The 18,162-nt window shown below is 33.6% G+C and overlaps 1 protein-coding gene across 2 annotated transcripts; it reads left to right on the forward strand.

The window, feature by feature from the left end:
* Positions 1–11,255: 11,255 nt before the first annotated feature.
* On the forward strand, positions 11,256–17,969 carry LOC145753816 (uncharacterized). 2 transcript variants are annotated; one of them, XM_082570266.1, is made up of 15 exons: positions 11,256–11,660; positions 11,952–12,164; positions 12,713–12,889; positions 13,210–13,492; positions 13,937–14,044; positions 14,401–14,552; positions 14,644–14,895; positions 15,321–15,593; positions 15,651–15,765; positions 15,844–15,987; positions 16,391–16,489; positions 16,554–16,683; positions 16,871–17,022; positions 17,086–17,328; positions 17,411–17,969. In XM_082570266.1, the coding sequence occupies exons 1-15, from the start codon at positions 11,305–11,307 to the stop codon at positions 17,744–17,746; spliced, it is 3,033 nt and encodes a 1,010-aa protein (XP_082426392.1). In that variant the 5' UTR covers positions 11,256–11,304; the 3' UTR covers positions 17,747–17,969. The 2 variants fall into 2 exon arrangements, with proteins under 2 accessions (XP_082426392.1, XP_082426391.1); XM_082570265.1 differs by having other exon boundaries at positions 17,086–17,349; positions 17,411–17,962.
* Positions 17,970–18,162: the final 193 nt, after the last annotated feature.

An 18,162-nucleotide genomic window follows, 5' to 3' on the forward strand; every position in this document is an offset into this window, starting at 1 on the left:
TGCTGCTGGACCTAAATGTAATTAAAATCGTTTTTTTCATTTTTGCAAAATTGCTGTATTCTACAAATTTATGTTTACTGTTATACTCCTATTAACATACAAAAAAAAAGTTAAAGAGATGGTTCGGTCGCAGAGTTTCTTTTTTGATTATGTTAAAATTTTTCCAACTTGCACGAGGATACTATTATTTAAAAAAAAAATTCCGATATTTAAGATATCGGAATTTGAAGGTAAATATTGTAAATAGGGAAATTCCCTACGCTCGCGAGTCACGTGACGCACGACGTCATTTTTTTTTTGCAGAAAACAAACTTAGCATGATAAGCAAAATTGATCCATATTATATAAGACAGTTGTTACTTTTTAAATATTTTTAATTGTATATATTATTATCTCTATGATTTTAACTGCAAACCCCGATATCTCAAAAACTACTTGACCAATTTTTAAAATAATGGTATCCTCGTACAAGTTGTAAAAATTACAACATAATTAAAAAAGAACTTCTTTGACCGAACCATCTCTTTAAATTAAAATAACTTTTATGAAATGTTAATATGGCAGAAGAAAGAGCATTTGTTGGTCTTTTATAGGATTGATTGTAAAACTGCCTATTAGGTTGTTATCGTCAAATAAAAAAACCTACTCCGATAGCTTGATAAAAACATTTTTGTCATATTATGTTATAATATTTTCAGCAACCTTTTTTGATTTATTAGTAGGGGGTCGCTTTTAGTCAGATTCTAAGTTTTATCGCTAAATTATCCGGACTTAACGCAGCTGGAAAAGATTTTGCACTTCCGAGCGCTATTCGTGATGGATGAATTATGTAGTTTTACTATTTGTATTTTTTGTAACGCCTTTTTTATTTAATAAAGCGTAAGTTTGTATGCAATTCAGAATAAAGTAAAGTCACATGGTTGTTTTTTTGGCAAGTTTTGGTTATATCGCGAGTTAAAATTAACACATCATAATAGGCTATATTATTTTTATTATATGTGACCCTATGCTTAAAAGTGGTCATGGAAAACAAAAAACATTTTACAGAGTTAAGATAAATAACAAAAAATAAATATTTTAAAGTTATTAAAAATTAGTAATTCAATGGCTAGTGTTTTCTCTGGTGAAACATCAGATGCGTTTTTAGCGACACTTAATGATAAAAAATGCACCGTGTGTTTGTTTTCCTTTAAAGATGATACATTCTGTCAATTTAATAAAGAGTGGCTATAAAAAATCTAAAACTGAAGTGATAGATTATGGCGAACAAGAAAATTTTATATTTTTATATTTTTGTTAAATTTTCCTTATACTTTTATTGCTAATATTAAAAGTTGTAACATTTATTAGAAATAACAAAGACCATCACAGCACAAACTTGCTGTTTAATTGTTGTTAGGGGATGTCTTTGTGAACGGTTTAGCAATTGTAAGAAATATTTCAGTAAATAATGCTGAACTGGTAAGTTAAATTAGTTTGGTATAAAATTAAAAGCACTTCAAGTTGTTTTTTAAACCTCGCAGTTATACTTTTAAGCTAACTTAGGTGTGCAGTAAAACAACCATTTATAAACTAAGTCGTGTAAATTATTGCAAAAGTACCATTACATAAAAAACAAGTGTTTTCAAAAGACATAAACCCAGATTTTTTTGCATTATTGATGCAGTTCACATAATATAGCTAAGTAGTGCAAAAATACTGTCACTTTTTAAGACATACCATTATTAAAATCTGTTTATTAAATAACCAGTTTTAATTTTAATAGTACTACTTAACCAGTTGTTTGTACAACTTCATAACTGAGCAATACAAATTTTTAAACATCAGAAATTTATTTAAAATTATTTTTAGGTTCTGCAAGAGGATATAAGGTCGTGCCATTGTTACAATTTTTTTATTTTTTAATGTAGAGTTTTGTTTTCCGATTTTCAATAAATTCAAAATAAAAAAAGAATTTAACTAATCTCTGAAGTTTTATACACATTAATTAACCATTCAAAATCTAAGACTTATTAAATGTAAAAAATTAAGTAATAAATACCGTGATACAGAATAAAGAAAAACTTAAAAAATCTAACATTGAAATTCATATTTCAACGAAAAAATCTAGAATTTAAACCTATAAACACGTAAAACCTCAATAGCTAACCTTGTCTGCTAGAGTAAGCAAAAGAGAAGACCTTATTCATCAGTCTTGGCAGTAAATAACACACAATCTAAAGCTTTTCTATGTAACAATTATCGTGGAACAAAAAAATGACACAACTTTGTGTCAATTTCACGCAAAATGACACTATTTTTGTGTCACAGAAAATGACACAAAAATTGTGTCACAGAAAATGACACATAAAATGTGTCATTTTGCGTGACACAAAATTTTGACACAATGTGTCAAAAAAACCCGCAAGCCCGTCTCTCTATTAGCGTTGTCCGCCAGTTCGAGTAATACTAAAATAAATACGAAAAAGAGCGGAAGTCGCAAAAGAAAATTGAGAAAGGGTATAAATATTCCGCATTTTCCGCAGTTATAACTAGGTGAATAAGGCTAAAAAGCTCCAAATTTTTACGGGTGTTTCTAGAATGTATGTGGCCACTATGTTTGATATGCGCAATATGCTCGCTAGGACCGTCAACTGTACATGAAATTTGTTATGTATATTTAAGTCATTTTTTTGTTAATAACAGATTATCTCTTTGCGATTTGTTCTTGCGCTTTTAGTAATCTTATCAAAAAAATAAAACCAATGTTTTTTTAATTTATAAATGCAAGTATAAACAACTAATTGCACCGAAACAGGCAGGTAAAAGGAGGTGCCTTGAACATTTAGAGAATCTAGCGTAGTCCAACTATGTAAATTAAATAATTTCTCTTTTTGATTGTTCACTATTTCGCTACTGCATTATCAATTTTAAGATTGTCCCAACAAATAGTACGTTAAAAATTGGCAGCGTGGTGTAGTGGTCAAAACACTTGATGTACTTCACTACATGATATCCCTATTTCGTTCCTCACTGCTCCCATGCCGTAGCGCCCTTGAGTGAGGCGCTATAAATAGCATGAATTCCTGCTGAGCCAATACTTAATCTGAAGTTTAATAAGAAATCTGCAGTTCAATAACCAAATAATGAATGGTGCTTACATAGAACGGAGTTAAAAAGGACTAAAATTTACCATCCCAATGCAATAGGCTAATAAAAAAGTTACTAACTTATGTAACATATATGTTTGGTCATGCGTCGGTGGCTCCTGACACCTGATAGTCTGTATATGCCCTAGTATATCTAATTAATTAACCTTATCGGGATTTCTTGCCCTAAACGGAAATGTAGCGCCGAATGTTGTATGTAGCGCCTACCAAAAGGTTAGTTCTGACTTGGGTGCGGTTAGGTGTAGTTGTGTTGTTTTTATACTGTTTTATTACTCTTATGTTTTTATCGCAAGTATTGTTTTAGTAGTTTTTATCGAATATTAAAAGTAAGTTTACACACCTACCGTACATGTTAATATAAATAACAGAGTTAGCCAACCTGGTTTTTACGGTGGACCGTTAAAGCGGGGTATCCTAGGCTTTACTAAATTAGGGAGATCGTCTCGTCCTAATAAACAGTTAAGGGTGAGGGTTTAATACAATTAGGACCTTTATTATATCGCCACCTAAACGTTAGGCTAAATTACGAGACGATCAAACTTTCCTTGTAACAAATTGGCGAGCGCGCCAGGACCCCGCCACCGTGCTAGCTCTGTTAGATATAGTCAGGACTCTAGTTAAATATAGTAGCTATTTTAATATTACAAATTGTTCTTACCTTTTACAATTTAACTATGTCTTTTAATATATATACAACACCGCCTCGATTTATTATGGGCGAGGATTTTAATGAATTTTTAAATGTGTTTAACTCTTACTGTAAGAGCGCTGGTGCTACGAACGATCAAAAAAAACATATTTTTATAAGCTGTATTGATCAAGATCTCAAATGGATAATCCAGGAAAAAGATGCGAGTTTATATCCACCTGAATTCGACGAACTAATCAGTAGGGCAATAAAAGCAACAGTGAACGACCAACATGCCTTTAAGATACGAACACAACTTAGCGAACGTATACAAATGCCTGAAGAGGATGTACGCACTTTTGTTTATGCGATTAGAAATTTGGGGGATAGGGCTTACCCTAAGGCGGCTGAATGCAATTTGAAAAATGAAATCATGTACATTTCCCTACTACGCGGTCTTAGAAATCACAATCTTCGTAACCTAATTCAAAACAATCAAGAAAATAAACGAGATTCTTTATTAGCTGCTAACCAAGCCATGGAAGCCAATAACTCCACATCGTCACATTCATTGGTGCTTGCGAACGTTGAGAAACAATCTTCCAAAAATGACCTGGCACTAATTCTTGAAAAAGTCGAAAACATGCAAACTGTTGCACAAAAGAAAACTGATGAAATAACAACAACCATTTCGACAATACAGACAGAAATGAATTTGATAAAATCACAAATGGCTGGGCCGTCACGTAGACTGCCATACAAGGAAAGGCCCGATTCCTGGGTGCCCTATAGAAAGAGTGTTTTTATTGTTTTGACTATGGACATATAAGACAAAATTGTCCTAGGTATATAAGCAAAAATATACCGTATAACGTTCGTAACACTTATAGAAGACCACACCAGCAGACTGGGACGACGTCCACGATACCAACCCCGACCCGACCCGAGGTTTTAGTTACAACAAAAAGACCCCGTAAAAAAAGTATTCAACCCGAACAACCTGCTCCACCTATTACTAAAAATGCGGCACAAGGTAATTTGTTACGTCGTTTTGTAAATTTATTAGTTGAAAATTTACCTGTTTGCGCTTTGCTGGATACTGGTGCCAGTGTTACCTTAGTGCACCAGCGTGTTTGGGATAAACTAAGAAAAGACACTAAAAATGTTACTAAACCCCCCGAGTCCTCCCCTAATTTAGTGGGCGCTAATGGTAGTCCTCTAATTATAACTGGCATGGCATCACTACCAGTTACCTTGGGGAATGTAACGTCATGGTTACAAATGTTTAAAAGCCCAGATATTTCCCACGACTTCATTCTGGGACTGGACTTTTTACAAAGGGAAAAATGTCAAATATGTTATAAATCCAATTATTTAACCCTGGGTCGTACGTCAGTGCCCATTATAAGTAAACTTTATATATTTCAATGCCATGAGGCATTTCTAATAGAGGAAGTTTCCGTTCCAGCTTTCACGGAGTTAAGGCTGTTAGCAAAGTGTAATAATAATTTAATAGCAACTTCAATACCTAACATGTCTGTTTTGGTGGAGCGAAATATAGAATTTGGTGAACGTTATGGCCTTCTTGTCGCTTCGGCAATAACCAACATAAAATCGAATTTAGTTGAAGTAAGAATAGCTAACCTGACCGATGATAGCGTCATTTTACACAACGGTGTGCGAGTAGCAACAGTATCCCCCGTTTCAGCCATAGGTTCCGATAGTTGCCGAATACCTGGTACCTGTGCTATCATCAATCAAGCATCGCATAAATGTACATGCAAAAATCCGTCCTGTTTTAAGTTACTTGAACATGATCATTCGGTTGAAGAAATACAGCCTACCTTGAGCCAACATCAAGTAGATCACGCAGAAGATAGCGTCAATGTAAGCGAAACTCTGACAGAAAGTCAACGCCAGATTGTAATAAAAATGGTAAAGCAATATAAATGTGTCTTCTCCACCTCGCCTTATAAAATAGGAAGGACGAATCTTGTCAAACATGAAATAGACACGGGCAGTAGTAAACCTGTTCGACAAGCGCCAAGGCGTGTTCCCCATAAATATAAAGACAACGTTGAACAAATTATTAAAGAAATGCGTAAACAGGATCTAATTCAACCCTCTCAGTTCCCCTGGTCAAGTTCTGTGGTTCTAGTAAAAAAGAAATCAGGAGAAACTAGGTTTTGTGTAGACTATCGGCTGGTCAACGCCATCACTAAGAAAAACAGCTATCCAATACCCAGAGTCGATGAAAGCCTAGACGAAATGTCTCAGTCTGTTTATTTTTCCACACTAGACCTTCGGTCTGGTTATTACCAGATTCCAATGGACAAAGCCTCAAGGGAGAAAACTGCCTTTGCTAGCCACATGGGTTTATATGAATTCAAGGTCATGCCTATGGGTTTGTGTAATTCAGCAGCGAGTTTCCAGCGTCTTATGCGTATTGTACTGAACGGGATTGAATGGCAGGGGGCATTAGCCTACTTGGATGACATCATTGTGTACTCGAAAACTTTTGAAGAACATGTAAGGCGCCTTAAAGAAGTTTTCGCTCGCCTACAATCGGCTGGGTTAACTTTAAAACCATCAAAGTGTTCATTTTTTAAACATGAAGTAAGTTTTTTGGGGCATATTGTGTCCTGCGATGGAATTAAATGTGACCCTGACAAAATAAAAGCAGTCAAAGAATGGCCAATACCAAAAAATGTAAAACATGTACGTCAATTTGTTGGTTTAACATCGTATTACCGGAAATTTATTAAAGGCTATGCCAACATTGCCGGGCCATTACATAAGCTAACAGAAAAGGGGAAAAAGTTTAACTGGACTGATGAATGTCAGGAATCATTTATTTCTTTAAAACATCGACTAACAGAAACTCCAATTCTTCAATACCCTAATTTTGACAAGCCTTTTATATTGGACACCGATGCACATAATCACGCCATCGGGTGTGTTCTATCCCAAGAACAAAATGGAAAAGAACACGTGGTTGCCTATGGTAGTAGAACTTTGTCAAAAGCCGAAAGAAATTATTGTACCACAAGAAAAGAATTGCTGGCTATCGTATTTGCCACGAAACTATTTCGATGTTATCTGATAGGAGATAAATTTACCATTCGCACCGACCATTCTTCGCTTCGGTGGTTATGGAAATCAAAAGAGTTGTATGGTCAATGCGCTAGATGGGTGGAACATCTAGCTGGGTACAATTTCGAACTAATTCACCGGCCAGGAAAGAAACATGGAAATGACGACTCCCTTAGCAGACTGGAGCCAATTCCCGATGATTTTCCCTATAATATACAACAAAATAAACAACCTTGCAACGCAATTGAAAGTTTGGAATTCAGCCTCGAGCCAGAGATATCAAAAACAAAAATCGCGGAATTACAACAGGCTGATAAAAACATAGCCCCCATTTTTGATTGGTTAAAAAAGGGAATAAGACCAAACCAAAAAACGGTAAAGAAATTACCTCCAGCCAGTAAACACTACTGGAACAAATTCGACCACTTGGTGTGTAGAAATAATATTGTTTACTTTGGTGAAAAATGTTCGTCCTTGTCAGCGGAAATGGTCTACAAAGTTGTACTGCCTGATTCTTTAATAGATACGGTCCTAATAAAATTTCACGATAGTCCACATGGTGGCGGACATCTTGGAATTAGCAAAACCTGCGCCAAAATAAATGAAAGATTTTATTGGCATCAGTGGAGAAGTCACACAGAAGCATATTGCAAACGATGCAATGACTGTAATCTTAATAAAAGAGCGACTCAAAACCCACAAGCGCCATTAATACCATCGTCAGAAGATCGACCAATGCAACGCATTCAAATAGATGTGATGGGTCCACTACCCATAACCAAATCCGGAAACCGTTTCATTTTCGTAGCGTGTGACATTTTTACAAAGTATGTACGCGCTTGGCCTATGCGACACCAGACAGCAACTGAAACGGCTTCGATACTTTTCAGCAACTGGTTTACGGTACATGGGGTGCCTGAAATAGTTCATTCTGACCGTGGAACAAACTTTGAAAGTCAACTTTTCCAGGAGCTGCTCAAGCTTATGGGTAGTAAAAAATCAAGAACAACTGCATATCATCCAGCCGGAAATGGAGGCGTAGAGCGAAACAATCGAACTATCGCGTCCATGCTACGTAATTACGTTCAAAGCGATGAAACAGGTTGGGATATCACTCTACCCGCAGTGGTAGCCTCCTATAACGCTAGTATTCATAAAAGCACCGGGTATTCGCCGCACTACTTGCTGACCGGCCACAAGTTACGTCTGCCAGGCGACGCAGGAACGGGCTGTCCGACAGAAGCAACGCCATACAAGACACTAGTCGAAGAATTAAGCAAACGCCTAAAGTCAGCCCAAGACACTGCCCGTAAAACCTTGGAAAAACAACGAGAACGCATGAAAAGAAATTACGACAAGAAACAACATTGCGTCCCATTTAAAATTGGTGATAATGTACTTTTAACGAACCCAGCCATACCTCTAAATAAATCGAAGAAGTTCCATTTACCTTATAAGGGACCTTTTATTGTAGAAAAGATATTAAATAACGTTAATTATGTCATAAAAAATAAAGAAGGTAAATCCCAAATGGTACATTTTAACCGGTTAAAATTATTTACAGGGACCTCAACAGAAGCAACATCATATACTTTTAACGAGCCAACCTGTGTGAGGCCACCTATTCTAGGGAACATGCTTAATGCAAGACACACTGAACCCACATTAACCCCAGACAGTGAGGCAACGCATGTGGGACTACCAATGGAAAATAGTGACAATTTGGTGTTAACTGAACCAACAACTTCACGTCCCCAACGCATTAGAAAGCGGACTCACTTCTATCCGGACATTGAGGTTATTGACATCTAGTTTACATTGACTGTTTTTTTACTGTTATTTTTTTATTACCTCACTAAATTGCCCTCGTTTTTGTTTACTTGCACATTATTGTCACTTTAGACTTGCGTTGATCATAACCAACAGTATTGTTTTTTTCTTTCACTTAAACATGTTTTGTAGTTTATAATGCGTTTCTTGTTTTTTTTTTACTCTTAATTGTATCTGTTATTTAAAACACTATTAACGCTTACACTCAAATAGTTTGTTGTTGTATTTAATTTTCCTGTAACGTAAAAGTTCAGATTTTGTTGTTGTCGTGCCTTTAGTAGTATTTAAATGTTTGTTTCACTTTTTGTATCACAATGTTATTGCAGGTCTACGTTTTTTTTTTACCTTTAAGTATTGTACATGTTGATGTTTTCTTTATGTCATAAGGAATCTGTTTTTCGTAGTATTTCAACCACAGGAGTTGGTTGTATTTAAGTGGGGGGGTGTAACATATATGTTTGGTCATGCGTCGGTGGCTCATGACACCTGATAGTCTGTATATGCCCTAGTATATCTAATTAATTAACCTTATCGGGATTTCTTGCCCTAAACGGAAATGTAGCGCCGAATGTTGTATGTAGCGCCTACCAAAACGTTAGTTCTGACTTGGGTGCGGTTAGGTGTAGTTGTGTTGTTTTTATACTGTTTTATTACTCTTATGTTTTTATCGCAAGTATTGTTTTAGTAGTTTTTATCGAATATTAAAAGTAAGTTTACACACCTACCGTACATGTTAATATAAATAACAGAGTTAGCCAACTTGGTTTTTACGGTGGACCGTTAAAGCGGGGTATCCTAGGCTTTACTAAATTAGGGAGATCGTCTCGTCCTAATAAACAGTTAAGGGTGAGGGTTTAATACAATTAGGACCTTTATTATATCGCCACCTAAACGTTAGGCTAAATTACGAGACGATCAAACTTTCCTTGTAACACTTATGTCTTGACTTTTATTATAAATAAATATAATAAATAAGTATTTTTGTAGAGTTTATTAAAGTATGCTAAATGCTGAAGATTTATTGCCTTAGATTGTAAAATATTTCTACATTTTTTTGAAAGAAATCTTAAAATTTTTTACAAAAAAACACACACAAGCCTATACAACCTCTTACTGCGTTTAAAAAAGCGTATGTCAAAATAACAAATTTCAATTTTTTTACAAATGGAGAGGTCTATAGTTGCCGTTATCTTTTAACCCTTTTTTGCCCACAAGTCAATCCCCGCCTAAAATACAAAAGTTAAAATTTTTAAAAACACTTTTTAAACAGTATGGAAAACTTTTTTTGAGAAATAGTATCCGAAATATGACGTCATAACTACCAAATTGTTGTTACCCGCAATTAGTCATAAGAAATTAAACCCATTAATATTTATTCGACTCGTATCAAATTTAATTTTAAAACGAAATAAACAACTTTTAATTTGTTTTAATTTTTAAACAAAAAAAGTATTTTTTATACTATTTAATTACTTAATTTATAATATTTAAAGCCATTTTTGTTTATTATAATTATTTTTATCTTTCAAATTAAATTAGAGTTTATTAATTTTGTTGTAATAAGATTCGCACAACGCCCTTTGCTATTTATGCTAAACAAACCCTAGTGAAACATTAAACTTTTTGTTTGAGTAACTTTCACTCGTCAATAATGGAAAGCATTGTTACGTCACAGATATTATTTATTACGGCATATAAAGTGGCTTTAAACAAATATTTGTCATTCGAGGCTAGAAGTTGTCAAAAAACTTTATAAGAAATTTTAGCTATTGTCGCAAAAACAAAAATATTTTAAAACTCAGTTTTAAGTGTACTGTCGTAAGGTTTAAATTTTAAAAATCATTTTTTAAGTTTTATTCTTTCAGGCACAACTTAAGGCCTACATGATTAAAATTTAATAAAACCATAGCACTTTAAAATAAGCAAAAATGAAGTTAACTTTTTTAATGTGTTGTCAATGTAGCGAGAAGTTATGACGTCACAAAACCTTAGACTTTATAATAGAACTTGTTATTATCCTAATATTTTGATAGGTTTAAGTCACAACATCAAATTAATTCTATAAAATAATAAATTTTAATTTTTGGGCTCAGGCAAATAGAAACCAACAGCAGATAAATAAGATTTAATTTTGCCATTTGATATTAAATTTTGACAATGGAATTGAGTAGAACAAATTTGAGTCGTGTTTGTTTTTCTGGGCTAGGCAGGCTTGTAATGTTGTAATAAAAATGAATTTAAATTCATGTGAAATTTGCTGAGCAACAAGTTTAAAGTTTGAAATAATGGTTAAACTTGGTTTGCAAAAGATGAAAATAATCTTAATACGCGAAGTAAAGATTTTAAAAGTTTGTATTTAATCATTTAGTATAACATACTACCTAATCTGGGCTAATGTATATAGGCAGTTATAAATATATTTTGCAAACAGAAAATGTTGTTTTTAGTTTTCAATAGGTCTAGACAGAAAAGTAAAGTGGAATCCTATCCAAAAGTTCAAACATCAAAACGTGGTTTTACTAGTAACAACAACATTGTTTGTTCATAACAGCTAAAATTTTGTAACTTGAAGTGTTAAATATTAAATTGAAAATTGTATTAAAAATGCCACAGAGAAAGTCAGCAAATCGAGCAAGTTTAGATTTTGCTTCAATTCAACGACGACGAAATCTTAAATCTCCCAAACAGCGTGACAAGGAAGCCGATCGGGTGTTATCGCGATTGCTACGTCACACCGGAGGAACAATCATTGCATCAGAAAAGGACGGAACGTTTGCTCTTAACCTTTCATCACTAGGTCTTCAAACTTTACCTTTGGAACTATTCGAAGACGAATTTTTGTTTGAAAAATGTTGCACCAAGTTAACAAAAATCGATGTTTCCCGAAATCAACTAAAAGTTATCGACCAAGAAATCGGAGACTTCACGAACCTTAAACACCTGGATTGTTCGCGTAACAGGTGCGTGACGTCATAAATAGTTTATTGTTGTTATCGTGTTAGGTCATAAAGTCGTTTATTGTTGTGGTTGATCAAACAAAAAAAAGGGAGTATTTAACCCTTTGTACTTTTCTTGAACAGCAACCAAGTAAAAGTAGGCAACTAAACGGATTTAAAAGAGTTAAATAAAAGGCTAAAAATAACTAAAAGATTTGTTTTATTAACATAGAATAACAACCGAGTTTAAAAGGTTATATTTAATTTCTGTTTTTAATTTTAGTTAATTTCCTACTTCATTTCACTTATTTTTAGTCTTCGTTTTCTTCCCGTCTCCATTTCGAATCTGACGTCACTAGAAGAAGTATACGCGACTTATAACCAACTTGTGTCACTTCCACGTAATATCCATAAATGCGTAGCACTGGTTACTATTAAGGCAGCACACAATCGGCTAAGAGCTCTTCCGGCAAATATTGGAACTTTGCCAAACCTTTTGATGTTAGACGTTGGAAATAACTCCCTAAAGTAAAAATAAATGATTGACGAATTTTAATACCAATCTTTATTTTTTGTATTAACGGCAATAGGGTGTAGTACTTTAAATACCTTTTCATTTTTTTTGTATATATCTTTATCCTCGATGTGGGTAAGTCGAATGCGAGACTTAAACATAGAGTAATATCAGTTACTCCGACCCAGTCTCGAGTTGCCTGTGGCAGCTTGGATTATTATAGATTATAGTAATTATGCTGCTGATTAAGTGCTGGCTCAGCAGGAGTTCATACCGTGAACTCGTGGTGTAGCAAGTGTTCTTACCACTACACCACGCTGCCGGTTTCTACACCACGTTGTCGGCTTTACTACTCGGGGCTCTATGTTTTACTGCCACCGCTTCTAAGCTGTAGCGTCCTTGAGAAATGTAATAAAACGGTGTGAACTTCTATTAAACCAAAAGCAAATTAAAAGTTAATTTGAGCAATACGCTTGATAATATCCTACACTATCACACTTAAACCAAACTTGTATGCCTATGTTTAAATTCTTCACTAACACAATGTTACATGTTTGAACAGATCTGTTCCAAAATCAATTTACCAAATTAGCAAAATGGTAAACATCTCATGTAACCAAATCGGTAGATTTCCCGAAATCGATACTAAAAAAGATAAACTGGATTTAAGGATCAAATCAATACAAGCATCACACAATAAAATTGAAGTAATTCCTTCCAAAATTTCATCACTTCAAAGGTAAGATAATTTTAACAAGCGAACTGATTATTACGCAATAAAGTTTATGTTAAGAAATCCGATTTTTATATTACCGAAAACCATTTTATCGAGTTGACATTTGACCGAGAATTTCCTTTTAGCGACAATGAGTCATTTTTTAACCTTCGCATTCTTAACCCTCTAATGCGTTATAATTTTTTGTTCGAGAGAATGTCCACTCGGTTGGTTAGTCTTTGGTAATATGGGCAAATACCTAAAAAGTAAAAGTGAACCCCTAAAAAAGCGACGTTACAAATCAAAGTTTTAAAATCAAATAACAACGTCATTATGGTATTTAGATTACAAGTTTTGAATCTGTCCAACAACAAATTAAAAGAAATTCATGCGAATGTTGGACGACTTTTTAATCTAATAGTTCTCGATCTTTGTGAAAATGACATCGAATTTCTGCCTGACTGTTTCACCGAGTTGAAAAACTTAAGAATCCTTGATTTAAAGGCGAACAAAATCGAAGCGTTGCCTGAATCGTTGTCAGAACTCAGTGAATTGGCCTCGTTAGACTGTGCTGAAAATCAAATAAAATCAGTTCCACAAAAACTAAAAGATCTCAAGAAATTAAAGGTAATAAAATTCAGTTTTTAGATTATAATTTTTTTTATTTTGTATTTTTTTGAATATGAATGTGTTGTTTGGACCTGTTTTGGGCTATCCCTGAACGCCGGTATCGAGGGCAAATAGTATTACATTAGTGCAGCTAGCCTGCTGCCATGACCAGTACACTAGGCTACCAAATTTGTGTATTTTATTAAACTTTTTTTGCGTAAAGCCGCCCCATATAGAATAGAGCTTGGTTGACGATAAGTGGTATACATGTTAAATGTAACGGTCTTACAATAAATTTTATTTATGTGGCGAACCAGTAAAAAGTATTTTTTGCGACCATATAACTTAATTTTTAGTCACTAAAGGCAGGAAATTGACTAGTATTTATACCCAAAAAAATCAATGGTTAAATACAATATCTAAAAATATAAGACGCACAAATTTAACTAAATATTTTTTTAGAACATGGATATGTCAACAAACCTAATCAGGTCAATTCCAGAGTTAAAAGAGATGCCTAATCTGGTGACTGTCGATCTTTCTAAAAACAACATTAATATAATGGGAGAGGTAGGAACGTTATTAAAAAAAAAATTGTTTTAAAAATTTGATTGAGTCATGCATACTTTCAAATTGACTTAATATTATTACGGTTACTCGCCAAATTTTTTATTTCTTTAAGGATTATTTAAAATATATAATTTTCAATCTTATACCCCTACCCAGAGGTTTAACCTTAACTTAAATCTATGGTAGGTTATCGTTAATTTATATTTTCGATTTTTAGTATTCTTATACTTTTACGGCTCGAACCCGAAACCTTTTAGCTGGTTATCCAATGACCGATTTACCACACTACTAGCCTAATTTTAAACTCATAACTTTATTTGAAATAACAAAAAAAAACATTTTGTATTTTCTTTAAGGTCGGTGAAATGAACGAACTGGCAAACTTAAATTTGTCGGATAACGATCTGGAAAAACTCCCTAAATCGATCGGTGGTTTGATTTCTTTGAGAAAAATCGAAGTTTCCAGAAACAAACTTTCCGAACTGCCGCCCAGTGTTGGTGATTTAAAGTAATTTTGTATTTTTTTAATATTTGTCTGATTGCGGTAAAACTTTTATTTTGTCGTGAAAGTCAAAAAATGACGTCAATATTATTTCTAGATCAGTAGTTGAAATCAATATTGCTGATAATCAAATTACGTCTTTAACTACGTCATTAAGAAAACTGACGTCACTAAAATCGTTGAACGTGTCGAATAATGAATTGACGTCACTACCCCAGCCGTTCGGTTTCATGAGATCACTAAAATATGTCAATATCTCGAATAATAAAATGACGTCACTAGAGTGTCACGGATCGTTGCCCAGGACAATACGTCATTTTAAAGCGAGTGGAAATTTACTTTCGGGCAAGTTTTTAAGAAATTTGACTTACATTTTTTTTTTCGCACATTGATAAAAGTAAATAATAAATACGATATACAATTAATATTACAACAATGCGACGGGAAAAAATGACAAAATCAATTTAATGATTTAAAACATACCAGAAGTATTAATGTTTACATAAAGATTTTAAGTATGTTATGGCATGGTCACCAAACCCAAAAACCTATTTATATTTTAAATTTATTTAAATTACTTTTTGTGTTTGATTGCAAAGATTTTTAGACATTTTAATAAAAATTATTCTTTCACGGTACAAAACAAAAAATTTCAAAAAAGATTTGAATAAAATTAAGGCCTTAAGAAACAAAAAAGCAGTTTTTCAGTGGAAGACTACTGTGAAAAGAGTTAATGGAAAATGTCTCATTGAAATATAATTAATTTTTAGAAAGTAAAATTCCAGCACGAATTTTAAATGAACTTCGACACTTGGTGGAACTCGATCTTTCGTTATCAAATCTTACGTCACTTCCAGATAGCGTGGGAAGGTTGAAAATGTTAAAGGTGTTAGACTTGAGCGGAAATAAACTGGCAACACTGCCAAGTGACGTCGGCAAACTGGTTGCTTTATCCTCGTTCGACATTTCTCATAATGAACTGCAAGAGTTTCCACAGAAACTGGCGGGATGGGGCCGTGTGACTAAAATTAACCTTTCCCATAACACGTAAGTGTTGTCATGACGTCATGGTTATGCTTAAATAAAAAAAAATTACCATTTTAGGTTGAATAATCTTCCAGGACAAATTTACGAACTAGAAAATTTAATTTTCCTTGACGCATCTTTTAACAAACTCAATGTCGTCAGCAGTGACATATTGGTGATGCGGTCACTCGAGGTAAACTTAGAACGTCATTGTTTCAACGTTTATACCTACTATACCATTAATTTGCGACTTAAATATTGTCTTTATCAGATTTTGAGATTAAACGACAACCAAATTACTAACATGACGTCACCAACAATAACGTCGACAATGACACCACAAGGTGTCTTACGCGAGCTTGACCTTTCCGGAAACAAGTTGAAAACATTGGAAGAAATCAAAAACCTAATAGCAGTAGGATTAAAAAACTAAATAGTGAATGTTTTAACCTTATTCCCTTAAAGTAATAGGTTTTGTTTGGTATTCTATTGGGGAACTTGAAACCTTTCGGCTAGTAGTCGGATGCCATGACTATTATAAAACAACTATAAATGGTATTGTTAAAACAAAATTAGTTTTCCATGGAAAATGGAAATTCGTGAATGATATATATATATAATTTAAGGGCTGGAAATAAATAATCTACTATTTGTAGTACGTCGGTAAATTACTGCAACCATATTACCACAAGTAAAATGTACCTAGTAGGGCGGACAATCGACAAGTTTTAATAAAGTTAAAACATTTAAACTGCCACAACAAAATTGTTTAAAAGTGGATCCTGATTTTATTTAAAAAATTCACTATTATTTTAAAGGTTGAGAAATTAAACTTGGCTAAAAACGAAATGGAGGATTTTCCCGAACATGTTACTCGAATGAGATTTGTTACATATCTAAACATTTCAGACAACAATGTAAGTACAATTTTATTAGAAGCGCCGTTTCAAAAAAATTAAATAAAATTTTGTGGCGCTACAGGTCAGCAAACTTCCTCCTAAATTTGATGAAATGAAATCCCTGAAGGAATTTCGGTTGGCTGGTAACAGCATCGCAGAACTACCCCAAAGCTTAAAAAAATGTAGAAATTTAGGCACCATTGACGTCACTGGTATGTGTGACGTCATATTAAGCTAAGTGTTAAGTTTTAATATAGTGTATAGGAAAAGCAATATAGTGTATAGGAAAAGCAAAATTAATAATATAAATTATAGTTTTAGTTCGAATTATTGAAATTATGTCGCAAACATGGTAATTGTTGTTTAATTAATTAAAATTTGTTTTATAATATTTTTTAGGCAACCAAGTTACAACAATTCCAAATGCAATTTTAAAACTGAGAAAACTGTCGTCATTGCTGGCAGAAAACAATCCTCTTGCCCGTCCCCTGCCAGCCAAATTTATAACCGATACAAATGTTGAAGTACCTGAAAACGCCGAACCGCAACAGGTAAATTATTTGCTTAGTTTGTAATATTTACATTTAATTAAATATTTTATTATAACGTCACAGACAAACAAAAACGAAGCTAGTTTGGATTTTGTAAAAAAACTTTTAAAAAATCACGAGGCTTCGACTTCAGAAGAAACTGTCATGTCATCAACAAGTGGTATAGTGACGTCATCAGCACAAGATGCAATAACGTCTATGGAAGAAAAGGGGAATCTTCAAGCACAAGAAAAAGTGAGAGTAAGCTCAGATAAAAGGAAAGTGACGTCATTAAAGACAAAAAGCGGAACGTCAGAACCCCCGTTGGTAAATTCCAAAATCAAAAAGGTAAAATCTTGGTTTATTTATTTTTTAAGTAATAGTTAAAAAAAAATATTTTTATTGTAAGGCAAACTCGCCTGTTCCGTGGGCAACAAAATCTGTTCAAAAACCAAAAAGTAAAAAAGTTGTAACCTCCGAAATATCCGAAGCTGAGAAACTACTGATGCTTAACATTTCACACAAGCAGCCAACCACCAAACCTGTGACGTCATCAAACCACTCGCCAACGTCATCACGTCACCAATCTACATCTTCGACAGCAGTGGTCAACTTTGATAGCGACGTCATTGATAATGTTAATCCCGTTTGCTACGAGCAGGCCCGAGTCCAAAACCTCAGCCAAGATTATCATTCTCGAAACCGGGACTTTCCCCCCAGCCCATTAAAGCTTTGGTGTAATTAAAAAAAAACTGATAAATATCTATGTAATACCTTATTGTGCCATTTAGAGCTTGTAAATAGAATATTTTTATATTGTTTAGCTGTATAGCGCGTGATATATAAAATATAACGAAGCATAGTTAATTAATGTATAATCTAAATACTGTTTAAATATGAAATCGGCAGTACATTGTTAAAATTAGAGATGTAAATAAAATGCAATAATTTTGTTAATTTAGTTTTTAAAAATAATACCAACTAGTATATTTTAACACATTATCCACACAAGCAGTTTTATATTTATGGTTAATTAACAAAAAAAATTGAGATCTTTGTAGATCCCCATAAATAAACGCCCCAAACGGAAACGTCGTTTTATTGCGTTAGTAATTTGAGCTGTATACATAACAGAACATCTCATTTCTTATCGCAATAAAC

The sequence above is a fragment of the Corella eumyota genome, chromosome 5, assembly GCF_963082875.1.
Source record: "Corella eumyota chromosome 5, kaCorEumy4.1, whole genome shotgun sequence".
NCBI classification, from domain to species: Eukaryota; Metazoa; Chordata; class Ascidiacea; order Phlebobranchia; family Corellidae; genus Corella; species Corella eumyota.

Coding starts and splice junctions, on each gene's coding strand:
- LOC145753816 (XM_082570265.1), top strand. CDS start 11,305: ATGCCACAGAGAAAGTCAGCAAATCGAGCAAGTTTAGATTTTGCTTCA. Junction 14,045..14,400: donor ACATTAATATAATGGGAGAG/GTAGGAACGTTA, acceptor ATTTTCTTTAAG/GTCGGTGAAATGAACGAACT. Junction 16,684..16,870: donor AGGCACCATTGACGTCACTG/GTATGTGTGACG, acceptor AATATTTTTTAG/GCAACCAAGTTACAACAATT.